The following is a 15,687-nucleotide window of genomic DNA, read 5'->3' as shown; positions in this document are numbered from 1 at the left end:
CTCTTTTAGGGTAGAGATTATTTCATTTTGACACTTCTTTTTAATAAATGTTCATTGAGGAATCTGCTACCTCCTGAGGCAGCTTTTGCTACTTCTGGAAAACTCTAATGATTTTCCATCATATTGAGGCTAAATCTGCCTATTGCACACTTGCATACGTAGTTCTTCCAGTCCTCTGCAGCCAAGAAGAATGGGGCTCATCTGTATCTTTGTGGAGAGACACGGAATTAGGAATACGACAGTTTGAATCCTGTTCCCAGATACTCACTGTGAGACTCTGGGAAAATCACCTAATTTTGCTTAACTTCTATTTCTCATTTGTAAAATGGACACAATAATAGGACCTATATCACAAGGTTGTGGTAAAGATCAAACGAAATAATGTGTGGAAGAGCGCATGGCAAAACATAAGGATCTAATGCTAATTATGATTATTCCATATGGCAGCTTTTCAAAGATGTGAAGCATGGTTTCTCCATGTCCTCTTAAACCAAAATGCACCAAAAATCAACTCATTTTCACAGAATTATTTTTGGAAAGGGAAGTCAGATCATGTTGAGGGGCATCTCCAGGTAATGAGTAAGTCTACCATTGAACTATAAGCAACATTGGTAAAGGGAGAGAGAATAGCTTTGGGTGAGAAAGTGAGGTGAATATGCCATTCACAGGAGAGAAAATACATTAAGAAGACATAGACTAAGGTCCTACACAGGCATACTGGATAGTAATCACCCAAATGTCACAAAGGAAGAGCTAAGACGTTTTTGGATAGCAAATAACTAGAAACAAAGTAGATGCCTGTTGATTAGATAATGTCTGGATAAATTGGGATATATAAAGGTCGTTGAATTTTATTGTGCACAGTGAATAGAGCACTGGCTGTGGAGTCAGGAGGACCTGAGTTCAAATCTGGCCTCAGATACTTGATACTTACTAGCTGTGTGATCTTGGGCAAGTCACTTAACCCCAATTGCCCTGACTACCCCTTCCAAAAAGACAAAAATTTATGCCAAATATGAGGAATTCAGGGAAACTTGAGAAGCCGGGAGAATATGTACATGAAAAGAGTAATAAAACAAACTTGGATGGTGTCTAATTTTAATAAGCAACATGGCCCAGGGAGAAAAGATAGGGTCCATTTTGTCCCATCACCTTTTTGCTGAAGCAGTACGGGGAAAGAGCTGCAGAATGTTGCATATAATGTCAGATAACAGTTACCATATTGGTTGGTTTTGCCCAACTGGTTTTCTTTGTTACAAAGGAAAGCTAATTGCGAATTAGTGTCGTGTCCAGAAAGGACTGCTAGTATAAAAACGAAAGTGTAAAAACAAAAGACAATAATAAAACTTAAAAAAATGTTCAGTCCCAAGATGTAGCTTTGATGTACAAAAATACATTTATTTTCAACAATTTCAAAACCACTGCCTTTTTTTACAGTAGAAATATTCAAATGGAACAATAAAACCAAGAACAGTATATATACATATACTGTATATATAGATATGACTCATGCATTTGTATTCCAGTGTTTAATACAAGTATTGCAATTGTCTGCCCCAATTAACCCTTGAAACAAAAATGTGGGGTGTTTATAAACACTCCTTTTCAAAGAAATGTAGGGAATGGATGCTTTATGCCACTATAATCAACCAATGGCATTGTTTCAGATGTCTTACATTTTTCATAGAGGGTAGGAGGTGAAAAAAATATCCCATAAACATAATTTTCCTTTTTACTTCCTATAAGGACTATCCTATGAATATATCTTTTTTTTTAAATAAATGTTTCCATCTTACCCCCCTGAAAAAATATTAGTGTTCAGAGTTTGTGTTAGAACAACCCAAAGGTAATGGAACTAGGGTTGGCAAATGTGTGAAGCAGAGAAAATGAGAATGACTGCTAAGCTCACCCCCCCACCCCAAGACTCGAATCATCTAAAGGGAACTAAAGGCAGACACTTGACTTTAAGAAGTGTGCATATTCCTGACAAAGAAATATCACAGCATTGCAGAGTTGACTAAAGACCACTAGATTGCTATTTGGCCTATAAAATGTACATGGGCCAGACCCATGCTACCATTCTACTAACCATTCCCATCTTCTACCATTCAACTGAGTTCAGCGAGGAATCACTGAGAGCCTAGGTGACCAGAATATCTTTTTGGGCTAAGACAACACAATCAGTGTGCCCTCACAGGCAGAAGGAATTAAAATCATAATTTCCTAACAGACTTCATAATCAGGTTGATTCCCCATTAGGCAACACGGTCTTCTTGGCCTGATAAAGCAGTGCTTTGGGGAGGGAAACCTTCATGTCAGGTTACAGCACACTTGTCGAGTGTATCTTGACAGCTGTGCTATGCCATCTGGGGAAGAACTCTGTGTATTGTCAGGTCACTTCATTCTAATCTTTTCTAACTGTCTAAAAGAATTCCCCCCTTTTTTATTTACAGCTATGTTGTGGACACAGAGATGAAGGAGTTAAATGTGACAGACGACTGGACTTGGTCCAGAATTCATACTTGCCCAACAGGCTCCTGGTGGATTTGTCCATTGTGTGTGTGTGTGTGTGCGTGCGTGCATGTGCGCGCACCCAGTTTCTTCCTTTTTTCTTTTTCTTTTTTTACTAAACATTAAATTATTTCCCAGGAAATAAAAATCTATTTACATTGTCATTATCTACAATATGCTGTCCTCTTCATTGTTGGTCTCTTGAGTGTTGACATGCACTAGGCAGGGCCTCTGGAAATGATGCCGCCATGCTTCTGGTAGCTACTTCCTCTCCCACCGGGCCCAGCAGAAGCAGACTAGATCATGGGTTTGTGTCTGTGTGGTTTGGTGAGTTTGTGTGTGTAAAAAAACAACAACAACAACAGCCAAAACAAGGTAGAGCCCAGGAGGACATAGAAAGTCCTGCTTTTGAGCTGCCACCAGCAGAAGGTGGCACAGAAGCAGCCGGAGGAGAGCCTTCCACCATGACAGGAACACAGTTATTGATTCTTGGATCATTTTAATTGGTTAAGAAGGCCTTCCTCCAATGTCCTCTGTTTGTGAAGGGGACTCGGGTAGCAGAGGATTAAAAAAAAGGATAGTTTTCTTCCCCCCCTCCCATAATAATAAGAACAGTAATCATCAAGAATAAAAAAAAATCAGAAATGTTGTAGACAAGGGGCTTCTCCACATTAAACACTAGTGCAGTTGGGGATTTCCTTTGTGCTTCCACTGTTGGCAATGGTGGCAACACCACCTGTAGGGGTGATAAAACACATAAATAGAGAGTCTCAGACAGGCAGTCAACAGCGACATTTCTTATCTCTGCATGACACGGATGGTTAAAAACTACAGACTTTAGCAATACATGTGAGCAAAGAGGCATGGGGGAGAGCCAGCTCTGCTTGCTTCTCCCCACCCCCCCAGCCTCATCACCCTCCTGCAACAGTTCCCTTTTGTGAGGCAATCCTAACTGCTTTCCTCTTGAGATCTCTCCACGAAGTAATTTCACCAAATATTCTTTTGGAATCTAACATGAGAAATATTTGTTCCTATCATTTGCGATCCCCAGAGAATGACTCAGAAATTTAGGGTCTTTACTTCTTTCTTAAGAAGGGATTTTCATTGTCTCCCCAAACATTTGGAAACCATTTATGTGGAAGATCTGTTAAAACAGAAATACAATCCAGCCTATACTTAAAAGAGGCAAATGTCCTAGAATTAGCAAAAAGACTATCTTGGTCCATATTTCTGTGCTCAAATGATGTGATTATAGACTCATAGGATCAAAGATCAAGGGCTGGAAGGAACATCAGAGACCACCCAATACAACCTTTTTTCTATTATTATTATTTCATAGTTGAGGCAACTTAAGATGAGGGAGGATAAGTGAGTTTTTGTTTTGTTCAGTCATTTTTCAGTTTTGTCCAACTCTTCATGACCCTATTGGGGGTTTTCTTGGCAGAGATACTGGAGTGGTTTGCCATTTCCTTCTCTAGCTCATTCTACAGATGAGGAACAGGGTTAAATGACTTGCTCAGAGTCACACAGCCACTAAGTGCTGATGGCTGGATTTGAACTCAGGAAGATGAGTCTTCCTGGCTCTAGGTACTCTTGGTACTCTCTCCACTATATTATAAATATAACTATTCCTCCAACACTATCCATAGGACAGGTTGTCAAACTCAACTCAATCACTCTCTCCACCTAGCTTCCCTGAGTGATTTGCCCAAGGTCAATAAGTGACAGAGACATAATTTGGATCTGCCTTCCTACTCCAGGATGTACTTCCTACTTCCTACTGATTATTTACTCTCTCTCTCTGTATGTGTGTGTTTGTCTGTCTGTCTATCTATCTATCTATCTATCTTCTTTGAAGAAAACAAAACACAACAAAAAACATTGTGCTTATAAAAAAAGTTTAGGGGTCATGTTGTTATTGTATCCCCAGAGTCCATTAGAGTAGCAGTAGAAGTTATTTGTGTTAGTGTGAGGACTCAGTCAAGGTTCTTTAACTACTGCTGTACTCCCAACCCCTTTTCTGGGGCAGTTAGGTAGTCTAGAGCACTGGCCCTGGAGTCAGGAAGACCTGAGCTCAAATGTGTCCCCTGACACTTACTAGTTATATGATCCTGAGCAAGTCATTTAACCCTGTTTGCCTCAGTTTCTCATTTGTAAAATGAACTGAGGAAGGAAATGGCAAGCCACTCTAGTATCTTTACCTAGAAAACCTCAAATGAGGTCATCACAGAGAGAGGGACATGACTGAATGACGGAGCAGCAATAAACCCCTTCTCTTGGCTACTGCCCTTTAGTCTTTATACAAGGAAAATGAGGTTTCTTTGGGCTAATTAGTCCATAGGACAGGGTTGTCAAACTCAAATAGAAATGGAAGGCCACTAATCCATGCATAAGGATCTCTGCAGACTGCATTTTGACTTAGCATTAAAATGTAATGTTATCTGTTTTACAGCATTTTTATTCATTTTGTTAAATATTTCCCAGTTTTAGGTGCCCAGGAAGGGCAGGATGTAGAACACATTTACCTATGACCCGTGTGTCCAGTTCTTTGTCCAGCAGCTCCTCAGGTTCTGTAAAGTCACTGAGGGTGATTTTGGGAGCATTTTCACTTTGGCTCACTGACCCAATCATCTCCTGCTCCTTGTCATGTTGAACTTGGGCATAGATGTTAATCCAGGGAATTTTCCTGGGGTGACATGAAAGAGTAGCAATACCTCTTATTAGGGCAAGTTAGGGACATATTAGGCAAATCAAAACACAGGAATTCTGGGCAAACAGAGAGGAGCTTTTCAGGCAGTAAAAAAAAAATCAAAGCTGGAAAAAGACCATCTAAAGATTAAATTGAATGTAACTCTTCATTTTGCAGATGTGGGAAACAGAATGGCCACCAAGATTACATGGGGAGTTTGTAGCGTAGTGGTGAATTCAAACCCAGATCTTCTCATTCCACATTCACCATTCTTTCCAATGTACCATCAGGAGCACCCCAAAAGGATCACCAGCTGTCTAGACAAGCCCCTAAACTTCACTTCAGATCCCTAATCTCCTACCCTCATGGTCTGTGATTATTATATGTTAATAAAAAAGAGTTCATGGTGTTTGAGATAATGGCATCACACTGGCTTTTTAGGACAGAACCAAATGCAGCCAAATCAGTGCAGGAGGGGAGCTCAGAGAACCAATCTAGACCTGGTCTTGCCTTTGCATTTTACAGATGAGCAAACTGTAACCCAAAGAAGGGACCGGTCTTGCCCAACATTATACAGCTTGTTAGTGGCAGAGCCTATCCTAGATCCTGGCACTTCTAGATCCTAGATTTCTGACCTGCAAAGCAAACGTAAATTCCTCCAAAATAAGTAGAGATATGTTGTGCAGAAAAACGTACTAGTTACGATGGAAACTATGTCCTAGGTGGCACAGTGTATAGAGTGCCAGGCCTGGAGACAGAGAGACTCAACTTTGTGAGTTTAAATTTAGTCTCAGACACTTACTAGCTCTGTGACCCTGGGCCAGTCACTTAATTGTTTGCCTCCGTTTCTCTTCTGTAAAATGATCTGGAAAAGGAAATGGCAAACCACTCAATATCTTTGCCAAGAAAAAACTCCAAATGGGGTCACCAAGTGTCCGACACAACGGAATCACAACTGTGCCCTCCCTTAAAACCAAATCCATAGCTTTACATTAACCTTTTACTGAAGCTACCTAAGGAAACAGCAGGCCAAAAATATTTAAATAAAACAAATACACTCTATCAGTCTCTCCTTTGAGCTGAGGGTAGGTCCGTCATTTGCAGGTATGTCTTTTACAGATCTATATTTGTTGATGGACTGACCTATCCCCACTCTTTTAAAGTGGGTCAAGAGACTCAGGCTTTAAGGGCCCTAAAGAAGAGACAATGTGAGAGGCTGAAAGAGGCAAATTCTCTAAATGCACAGAATTAAAAATTCATGCCAGCCCAGGCTGCTTTCTCCTTATGTAAATCAAAAAGCTGCATTTTAGGATGGGGATTCTGCTTAATCATAAAAGTACATATTGTGAATCTACTCAAATAGTGACTCCCCCTCTCACTTATTATACTCTGGGGCAGATGAAGCCCTTATCTGATCACATGAATCAATGCAAAGATGCAAAGGTGTTTTGACCAGATTTTCCATTGTTCATTTCCCAGTTTGCCCAATGATAACAATGGCAGAAAATTCTATTTTTGTATCTGTGTAGTGCCACTAGCTTGGATGGAGTGCTTCAGCATTTCGTTTTCAATTTTTTCAATAGTCTTGGGACACTGGAAGAAAAAAAAATATTAGCTCATTTTGCAGTAAGATTAGAAGACTTGCCTTAGGTCAGCCAACTATTGAATGGCAGACAGAACTGGAACTTGGGCTTCCTGAGACAGACCCTGATGCTCTTCCCATTAATTTCCAGCTAACAAACATTATTTTTGTTTGTGACTCACACATAATGTGTCCAGAGACCTTCAGAGATGTTTCAGAGATAGCATTAGACAGTCAAGTAGGCTATGGAGGTAAGATTATAATGATAAAGCCATACTGGTAAAGCCTTGTAATAGTAATGTAATTTGATCCCTTTGTATTGACAAAAGTAACAGGTACTTAGCACTTAGAAATTAATCAAGCCTCTGTTCAAGAAACAGAAGGTATGAACTCCTGTTGCTGACCTAACAGGAAGAGGCTGAATAGGGAGGAGCAATACTGTATTAAGGAAAGACCCTAGCTGGGAAAGTCAGATCTTCTTGGAGCAAGCTTTGTGGAGGCAGAAGCTGCTGCTGACCAGGAAGCTGAAGACGAAAGGAAGTCCCTCCCAGGCTGGAGAGAATGATTTTGATTTTGATTTTGAGAACCTGGTTGAAGTGATTTTGATTAACCTGTTTGTGACTTTGCTGAGCCTTGACTTCCTGGGAACGGAGACTGGGTAGGATTTAAGGTGGATTGGACTCTGTGAGCTTCAGTGTGGAACAGGAAGTATGTGGAGAGCTGGACAAGGACCTGGGAGCTGCCTGCCTTTGAACCCAGGTGACAGTTTGGTGAATCCAGGTAGGATCCAGGATGATGAAAGGGGATCCAGGGAATCGGAGAGACCACCCTGAGTCAAGCTGAAAGAAGACTTTACTTGGATATTGTGTACTGACTGAGAAATGGTAATTTACTAGTGAGCTAGGGGTGGAGGGTTTATGTATTTTCTGATGATTGAATTGAATGATGACTGAATAAGCAATTGATTTGTTACTTCATGTGCCCCATGAGTGGAGAACTTTGACTATTGTACTTGGTGTCCTTTAAGGAGGCAAACCTCCTTAAGGATGATTGAATGATTGAGATGATTAAATGATTGAGTTACTAAATGATTGTTCTTCATTCAAAACTTTGTGACCACTGTGGTAAAAACTATGTGGCCATTTTCTATGATAAGCTATTGTGAATGTTGTATTTTGATTATCTGTGTATCTGTGATAAGTTATTAGGTTATTGTGAATGCTGTACCTTGATTTACTATGAATGTTTTGCTTTGATTTGTTATTGAATAAAGCATCCACTATACTATGTAATCAGGATCTTGAAAAGTTGTTCACAGTAGCATTCTTCTGGAAAGCTTCTCGTGCTTGGCTTTAAAAGCTTCAAAGTATTTTAGCTGCTTCAAACATTTTCCCAAGAAACTGGATATCTTAGCAGGCTGAGTACAGATCTCTGTGAGAGTGAGCACCCTCTCAGGCAGACCTTTGGGAAGGGCAAGATCACATTTGAACCTTTGTTTTATTATTTCTTTAGACAGCATAAAATAACAGTCATGTTATTGGATGTGCATAACATTTACTTAAAGTGTAGTTAGGGCTGGCAATGTGACTCAAACCTTTTCCTCCTGTTGATCAACCCCTGGGGGCAATGATCAGGGAGCTGCAAAGAGAAAGGTTTGATTTTGGAAGCACAATCAAGCCAATGATCTGGAAAGTGCAACTTCCCCAGAAGATACAAAAGCAAAGACTGTGTCCACCAGCCAGGCACTCATAACCACTGTGATTCTTTGTGCCTAATGGAACTGAAACATTTACAGTCGCAGCTGACCTGGCAGGAAGAGAGAAAAGAAAGCAGGCATCCATGGATGGGAAGTAGGCCTAAAGGTTTGGCTAGTGTGGGGAGTAACTCCAGAAATCTTTGATATTCAAGAAAAAGTGTGCAGGTTGCTGATTACATTTGAAAAAGTATGAGTTTATTTCATTGACACTATAGTTCTCCTGTAGCCTTATAGGGAATTGTGGATTATTTGGCACCTCCAAAGCGATAGTGCTCCTGAAGTGCTATTGAGAGAAGGATCTCAATTAATGGAGCTTTCCATTTTAAGGAAGTCAGTAGTGTTCAAAGTAAAACCAAGAAGGAAAAGAAGTGGAGAGAAATTTTTAAAAAGGGAATCTTTATAAATCACAGGACTCAGCTGTGTCTGACATAACAAAGGCACATCCAGGAATTGATTCTATTTGTCCTAGCCCTAAACAAAGTCTTCAAGTTTTTTTTTTCCTTTTTTTTCCCTAGGCTCTACTTCCTGTATCAGTAAACCACTCACTACTCCATTTCCTCAATCTTTTCCCCTTTCTCCCATCAAATCAAAGAAAGATCTGATAAATTTTCATTTATATATGTTGACTGATTTAACTAATAAGCTTAAATTCAACTGGGCATTTGAAGCTTTTTTGCCTTCATTGTGGGAAGAAAATTTCAATCCTTTGTTAAAACCATTTCAGGCCCCAGCACTTAGGTTGCCAGATCTGAGGGGAGGGGAAGAAGATAAAGCCCTGAAAGGTATCTTAGAACTTTTGACTACAGAGGGGGCAGCTGTAGGAATTCAGGTAAAGGTTGTAATCTCTTACACCCAGTGTCCTACAGTTTCCTGGATTCAACCTAGATAGAACCTGCTCTGTCTCCTTGCAGTGCCTGGTAGCACTTGTGACATTATTATTTAATGATTTTTCATTCTGCAGACTACTCCCTATCCCCCACCCCTATCTCTCACCTTAGATGCCTTATGCTGCCCATTTTATTTCTGCCTCTGGTTATGAAGTTTCTGCCAAAGGGGCTAGTCAGTGGAACATATCCTTTTCGCTAATAGAAGGACTTACAGTTGGGGACTAATGGAATAGAAATATTGATTATAATTTCATGTCCTAAAGTATCCTTTTATGACACCACTCCCATTGCTTTCAGAAATTGTTCCTGAACACATGCAGGGTTGGGTTTTTTTTCCTCCTTAAGTTTTTAAAAGGAAATTGATTAGGAAAACTGAGAGAGGGAAGGTGGATATTTTTAGCATGTGAATATTAACTGAGTTATTGCTCAGTTAAATTTGTGAAGCGAGATTTTTTTCTTTAAAAAATCATTTAAGGCGTGAAAAGTTATTTCCTGCTAGCACCTCCCAGGTCAGTTGGGTATCAGAGGGAGTCAGGGCCACTCTGAGGAGTGAGAACTTCCAGCTGGAAGGATGTGTGACTGCAGAGATGAACTTAAATATCAAAGAGAAATAAAAAGAAATAAGAGTAATTTTTTTCAGCTTTTTCCTTTTGCTTCTTTACTCTTCACTTGGAGCAAAGATAATACTCAATCCACTAATCATTTTACCCAGTTCATCCATACATCCATCCATTCATCTACCCAATACTCATCTATCTACTTATCTATTTTTTCATCCATGTTTTCAACAAGTAATAATTTATTAAGTACTCACTATGTGCAAAGATAAATAAGACAGGAAATTCTAACCCTGAGGAGAGTATAATTGAACAAAGTAAGACCAGCACAAGGCTGAAGTTAATTGAAAAACATAGAAAAACAGATTATAGGAAAGTCCTGCTGTGACTTCCATCCCCTCTAACATACTGTATACAGTTACTAAATGAGGTTTTAGTCCATTTCACTGGGCTGGGCTGGGCTAGGAGGGGAGGTAGGGTCTAGGTAGAAGGAAGATGAGGACTCACCTCCCCCTACCTCCATACCTAGTTACCAGGGTAAAAACTGAAAGTGGCTGACACTTACCTTTTAAACTTATAGATCAAGAAGACGGCCAAACCCACAAACACCACAGACAAAAGCATCAACATCGCTGAGCTGCTATGCCCTGTGCTGGAGTCCACAAGTGGGGCTGAAAGGAATAAAACATACTAGGAAGTTCTCCATAAATGCTTTTATCTGGGGATGGGGGAAGGGCCCTGCCCTGGGAAAGGAAGCCAGGCAGTCTGTTGCTTTCCTTAACTGGGTGGTATCTGCTGGCTCTTACTGCCTCACCTGCTGTTTGAGCAAAGGCAATTCATGCACATAAGCTGCATTTTATTTTGAGCTCATGGCCTCCATCAGGGAGAAAGCCATGGACCACTGTTTCTCAGATAAAAGATCACAGCAGACTGCTTGAGTAAGCTCACTGTTCTTTAGGTAATCTATGCCCAGCTGAGGAAAGTGGGAGGAAGGTTAGAACGTTCTCTGTCTGCTCAAAGTGCTTTGGGACAACTATTGTGTGCTGTAACTTAGGGCATTCAAGGTGAAATAATAATGAAATATTTCACTCTTTTTCTCTATTGAATCCTGGTAAGCACAGTTGGTCTGGTACTTGGAAGCCTCCACATTTGGGCTATAGGGGGCACTTTCCATTCACTGGAATGATTTAAGGAGAATAAACTCTCAGAGCTGACCATTCCAGGTCAGGGACAAGTATATAGCAGGGGGGGACCACATTATCACTACTATGAAGTGTTGTCTACATTCTCCATTACTTACAATGACTGAGTTTTAGTTCAGCCTCCTACCCAATATTTATAGAATATGTTGATCTGGAAGGGACCTTAAGTATCAATTCAGCAAATGGTCTCAATTTGCAAGCAAGGAAATGGAAGGCCAGAAAGCAGTGTTATTCACCCCAAAATGCACAGCAATCTGTTTACTTAACTTATGATCCAGTATTTTCTCTCTATCATGTTATTTATTATTCACAAATGGTAGGATTTTTTTTACCAGGTCACTAAAAACAAAGCAGATTCTAAATGGCATCTTTTATAGAACCTAAGGAGAAAAGCTTTCACTTCCTTTTTCTTCAAAGGATTGAAAATCATAGCCTCAGCACTACTTCCCCTCTCCTGTGGGCACTCACCTAATGTCAACTGAGTCACGTAGACAATGACTTGGACCCCTGGCTTCAGCTCAAATTGGACCAAGTTCTGATTTAGAGCATTAAACAGGAGCTCTGCGATCTGCAAAGACAAAAGGACAGAAAGGTAGATGGGGAAGCAATAGTTTTTCTCTTTCATTAGGATAGTGAGGATTCAAAGAAGGGAGAGAAGGAAGGTCAAAGATTAGGAAAAGTCTTCTCTGGTTAATAAAAAAGTTCAGAAAGAGTTTTGTTAAATATGTGACTCGGCACCATAATCTGGTATCATAATTCAAAGTGCTTTTATCTAGAGTTTCTTACTTAATCTCTTACATCATGATGTATGGTCTTTTACTCCATCTTATTTTCAGGTAGATAGGTAGTAATATCCCCACAATCAAGATCGAGAAGTGTAACCCAGATTACACAAGGAGTTAGGCTCAGAACTTGAACTCTCATCTAGTACCTTTTCTAGCCTACAGTGCTCATGGCCATTTGCTACCTGGTTTCTATAACCATGGACCTGGAGCTTGGGTATACTGTGGTATTACTCTCAGTGTGATCAAGGCCATGCGGAACAGTCTGAAGTCAAACAATTGATTGAGCACTCACTGTAGGTCATAGGATCATAGGCTTAGAGCTAGACCTTAGAGGTCACCACAAGTCACTTTCTTTATTTTATAGATGGCAAAACTGAGGCTGAAGGAGCTTAAGGGACTTGGGCAGGGTCACACAGAATGTCTGAGGTGGGATTTAAACTCAGGTCTTCCTGACTCCAAGTCTCAGACTCTCTCCACTATCTACCAATCCACCTAGACGTCAGTGCTTGTCAAATCATCATCAGTTCCTCCAACTGTACCAAGAGGGCCCAGTGAAGAGAAGGAAAATTCCTGAAGGGTTCTGGGAAAAAAAGTACCTTCTAGTTGTTCTCCTCTCCCCAGCCCCACTGCCCATATCCAATCATTGACTGATGAACAATGGGGAGCAGAGCAGAGAAAAAGCAAGGACCTGCCACCAAAAACTTAGGAATAATTTTTCCTACTTCATTTTCTCCAGCGGACTAAGCATGTGGAAAGTTGATTTAATCACTCCATAATTCCAGCATGAAAGCTTTAGCAGACTCAGGCTGTTGTTCCCAACTCTTATCTTGCCTTACTCGCCTTAATATCACAGCTGCTATTCATCACCATAATTACCTATTTATCTAAATGGATGGATATTGTAGCTTCCAAATATAGTTCACACATGTCACTTGCTATTTCAGAATAAAGAGGTCTGGTAAAAGTGATGTACTCATTGAGAAGCCTGATTTATTTCTGGCCAGCTCCAACGCACAATCCTTCTGCTCAAGGAAGGTTTCTTAGAGCTATCACCATTACAGGACTAGGGGCTGCCAGAGGGATATGTAGATGGATTCGAGAAGAAGATCCTGAAGCTGGTCCTAGGGATCATCTCAGTTTACATCTGAGAAGGCTGAGGTCCAGAGGTTAAGTGATTTGCTCAAGGAAACATAGGTAGCAAGCTGCAGAATCAGGATTTGAATCCAAATCCATCACTTTTCTATAGCAACGACAAGAACAGTAATAATAGCTAACATCATTATCATGGGTTCATAACTACTTTTGTGTCATAGATCTCATTTATCAGTCTGATGAAGCCCACAGACCCCATCTCAGAATAAAGCTTTTTTAAAAGCATAAAATAAAATAGACTTACAAAGGAAACCAATCTTATTGAAATATAGTTATGAGAGAAATTAATATTATACTATTACATAAAAGCTCATTATTGTTATAAAAACATTTTTATGAAACAAGCCATGAATTCCAGCTTAAGAACCCCTGATTTATGTAGTATTTTAGGGTTTGCAAAAATCTTTTACATATATTATTTCATTTTCATATTATTTAATTTCATTCATGTTATTATTTCAAATGTTACATATATTAATACATATCATTTCATTTCGTATTTTACATATATTATTTCATTTCAACAATGCTGTGAGGTAGGTGCTATTATAATCTCCATATTTTAGATTAAGAAACAGACTCAGAGTTGTTAATTGACTTGTCCAGGCTCACACAATAGGTAGCTAAGGCAGGCTTTAGCTCAGATCTTCAAGATTCCAAGGCCACATGACTCTACTAAGCTATCATGAAGGAAGATTGGAGGGGGTGAGCAAGGGGTGGTAGTACATGGGACAATCCAACTGTCCTTTGTCTCAGAAAGTCACCTAGAGTGTGGATCAAGCCCTCATCACAGACTACAGGAAGCTAAAGAACACTTTACCTTTGTTCCAGTCACATTTCCGCTGCAGCCCCTTCAGCTCACTGCACCCATCCCCCTCTGCCTCTTTTCACGGTCATTTTGAAGGCAATCTTGTAGACCTGCAATTGCCAGGTCTCCTCCAAATGTAGAGAATTGATGCTCAGGAGGATAAAGGAGAGGAAATGATGGGCTCAGGATGTTTCCTGTAGTTACTAGTGCCTTGCACCCATTGGTGCTCCTCTACCCACCTGAAGACACTGGTAAATCATAATCCCTTTGGAAAATCTTGGGGAAAAGCTGCTTCCTTAGCCAAGGCAAGATAAGGCAATCTGCCTCTCCCCAGGGAGTCATATCTAAAAGCAATTCATTTTCTCCACAGAAGAACAGCTTAAATTGTTCAGCATCTCAGAGTTAGGAGATAAGAAACAAAGTTTCCCAGCATACAGAGAAAAACTCAAATACTTTTTCTTCTCCAACTTTTTGGACAGGGCTTTGAGGGGTAGGAAACAGCAGGGCACAAAGGCAGAGAGCCATAACCAGAACAAGAAAAATGAGGTTTTGCTCTCTGGTGCCAACATCTGGAGGGGACATTCCTCCTCTCCACATACAGCAAGCTTTTCCTCTGCCATCCTGTGAACCAGATCTATCCTTGGCAGTTAGGCTGTCCTTTGTATCACCACTACCTGCCCACTCCTGCCAACTGTTTTCACTCCAGTGGAAAATATCCCTAGTTAAGGCTCTGCAAAGATGCCAAATACTCATATAGGAGGGCTGGCTATTATCTGAGAGATGTGTTTAACTGAGTTACCAAGAACCGGCTGAGAAACCAATCATACAAGGACTCTTGCATGGGATTAGACACAGAACACTAGAGTTCTCAACCTGGGAGTCTGTAAATTTGATGTTTTTTTAATAACTTCTCAAGTAATTTATTTATTCATTTCTTTACCCTTTAATTTATTTATTCATTTAGTTAGTTAGCTATTTAGTGGAGATAAGTTCTCCCTGTCATGTCCAGGCGGGAAGTGTAGCAGTTACTCACAGGTCCAATCCCACTTCTGATGGGCACAGAACCTTTCACTTGCTCTGTTTCTGACCTGGCTCAGTTCATCCCTCCTTAGACAGCCAGGTAGCCCTTTACTCTTCTGGTTCACCGCAATGATGAAAGACTTAGTGTAGACATACACAAAATCAACTTTAGCCCTACTGTACCTCAGGACTTGCCAGCTCAAGTGATCTACCCACCTTCACTGTTATCATTATAGGTGTGCATCTTTATCCCTAGCTATGAAGATATGAATTTTTAAAAAACATTTTATAACTGTGCCTCAATGTAATTGATTCAAAACATAATCCTATGTATTTGATTCATTTAAAAACTGAATTCTGAGATCTATTGATTTCCCCAGAATGCCAATGAGTCTATGCCATATAAAAATGGCTAAGAACCCCTGCTCTGGAACCTTAATGGCAATCCCAACGATGTTTAATACCACTGGCATGGTTCTTTCCTCAACCAATGCAGGAGAGATCCCTCCTATGGCATAACAGATGGATCTTAAGAATTGCTGTAGATCTAAAATTAATCATTCTTTTGAAAATATGATGATAAATTGTGCTGTGTATACCCTTCCCAAGATGACTGAAATACAGTCATGAACCTCATGCTTGGAGCCATTCTGCCCTGATAGGACCTACCAGGGATGGCTTTCCACTGGCATAGCTTTTAAGAACCCAAGAATACCTTTAAACCAAGATAAGCTGTCT

General features: G+C 40.2%; 1 protein-coding gene across 1 annotated transcript in view; it reads right to left on the bottom strand.

Annotated features, from left to right (window-relative positions):
• Nucleotides 1-1,373: 1,373 nt before the first annotated feature.
• The window catches only part of SORCS3 (sortilin related VPS10 domain containing receptor 3), a 719,603-nt gene continuing 705,289 nt past the window's right edge, over nucleotides 1,374-15,687 (bottom strand). The window contains exons 24-27 of the mRNA XM_069098908.1: nucleotides 11,653-11,757; nucleotides 10,548-10,653; nucleotides 5,037-5,197; nucleotides 1,374-3,247 (exon numbers count right to left, since the gene is read on the bottom strand). Coding sequence (XP_068955009.1) covers nucleotides 3,183-3,247; nucleotides 5,037-5,197; nucleotides 10,548-10,653; nucleotides 11,653-11,757 — 437 coding nt within the window. The 3' untranslated portion in view covers nucleotides 1,374-3,182. The remainder of the gene's footprint in view (nucleotides 3,248-5,036; nucleotides 5,198-10,547; nucleotides 10,654-11,652; nucleotides 11,758-15,687) is intronic.

Source organism: Petaurus breviceps, unplaced genomic scaffold (assembly GCF_028583685.1).
Source record: "Petaurus breviceps papuanus isolate PSGF00001 unplaced genomic scaffold, PetGlider_PUasm1.0 37, whole genome shotgun sequence".
NCBI classification, from domain to species: Eukaryota; Metazoa; Chordata; class Mammalia; order Diprotodontia; family Petauridae; genus Petaurus; species Petaurus breviceps.
The sequence above is the reverse complement of the archived record's forward strand: the minus strand, read 5'-3'. Positions and strand labels throughout refer to the sequence as shown.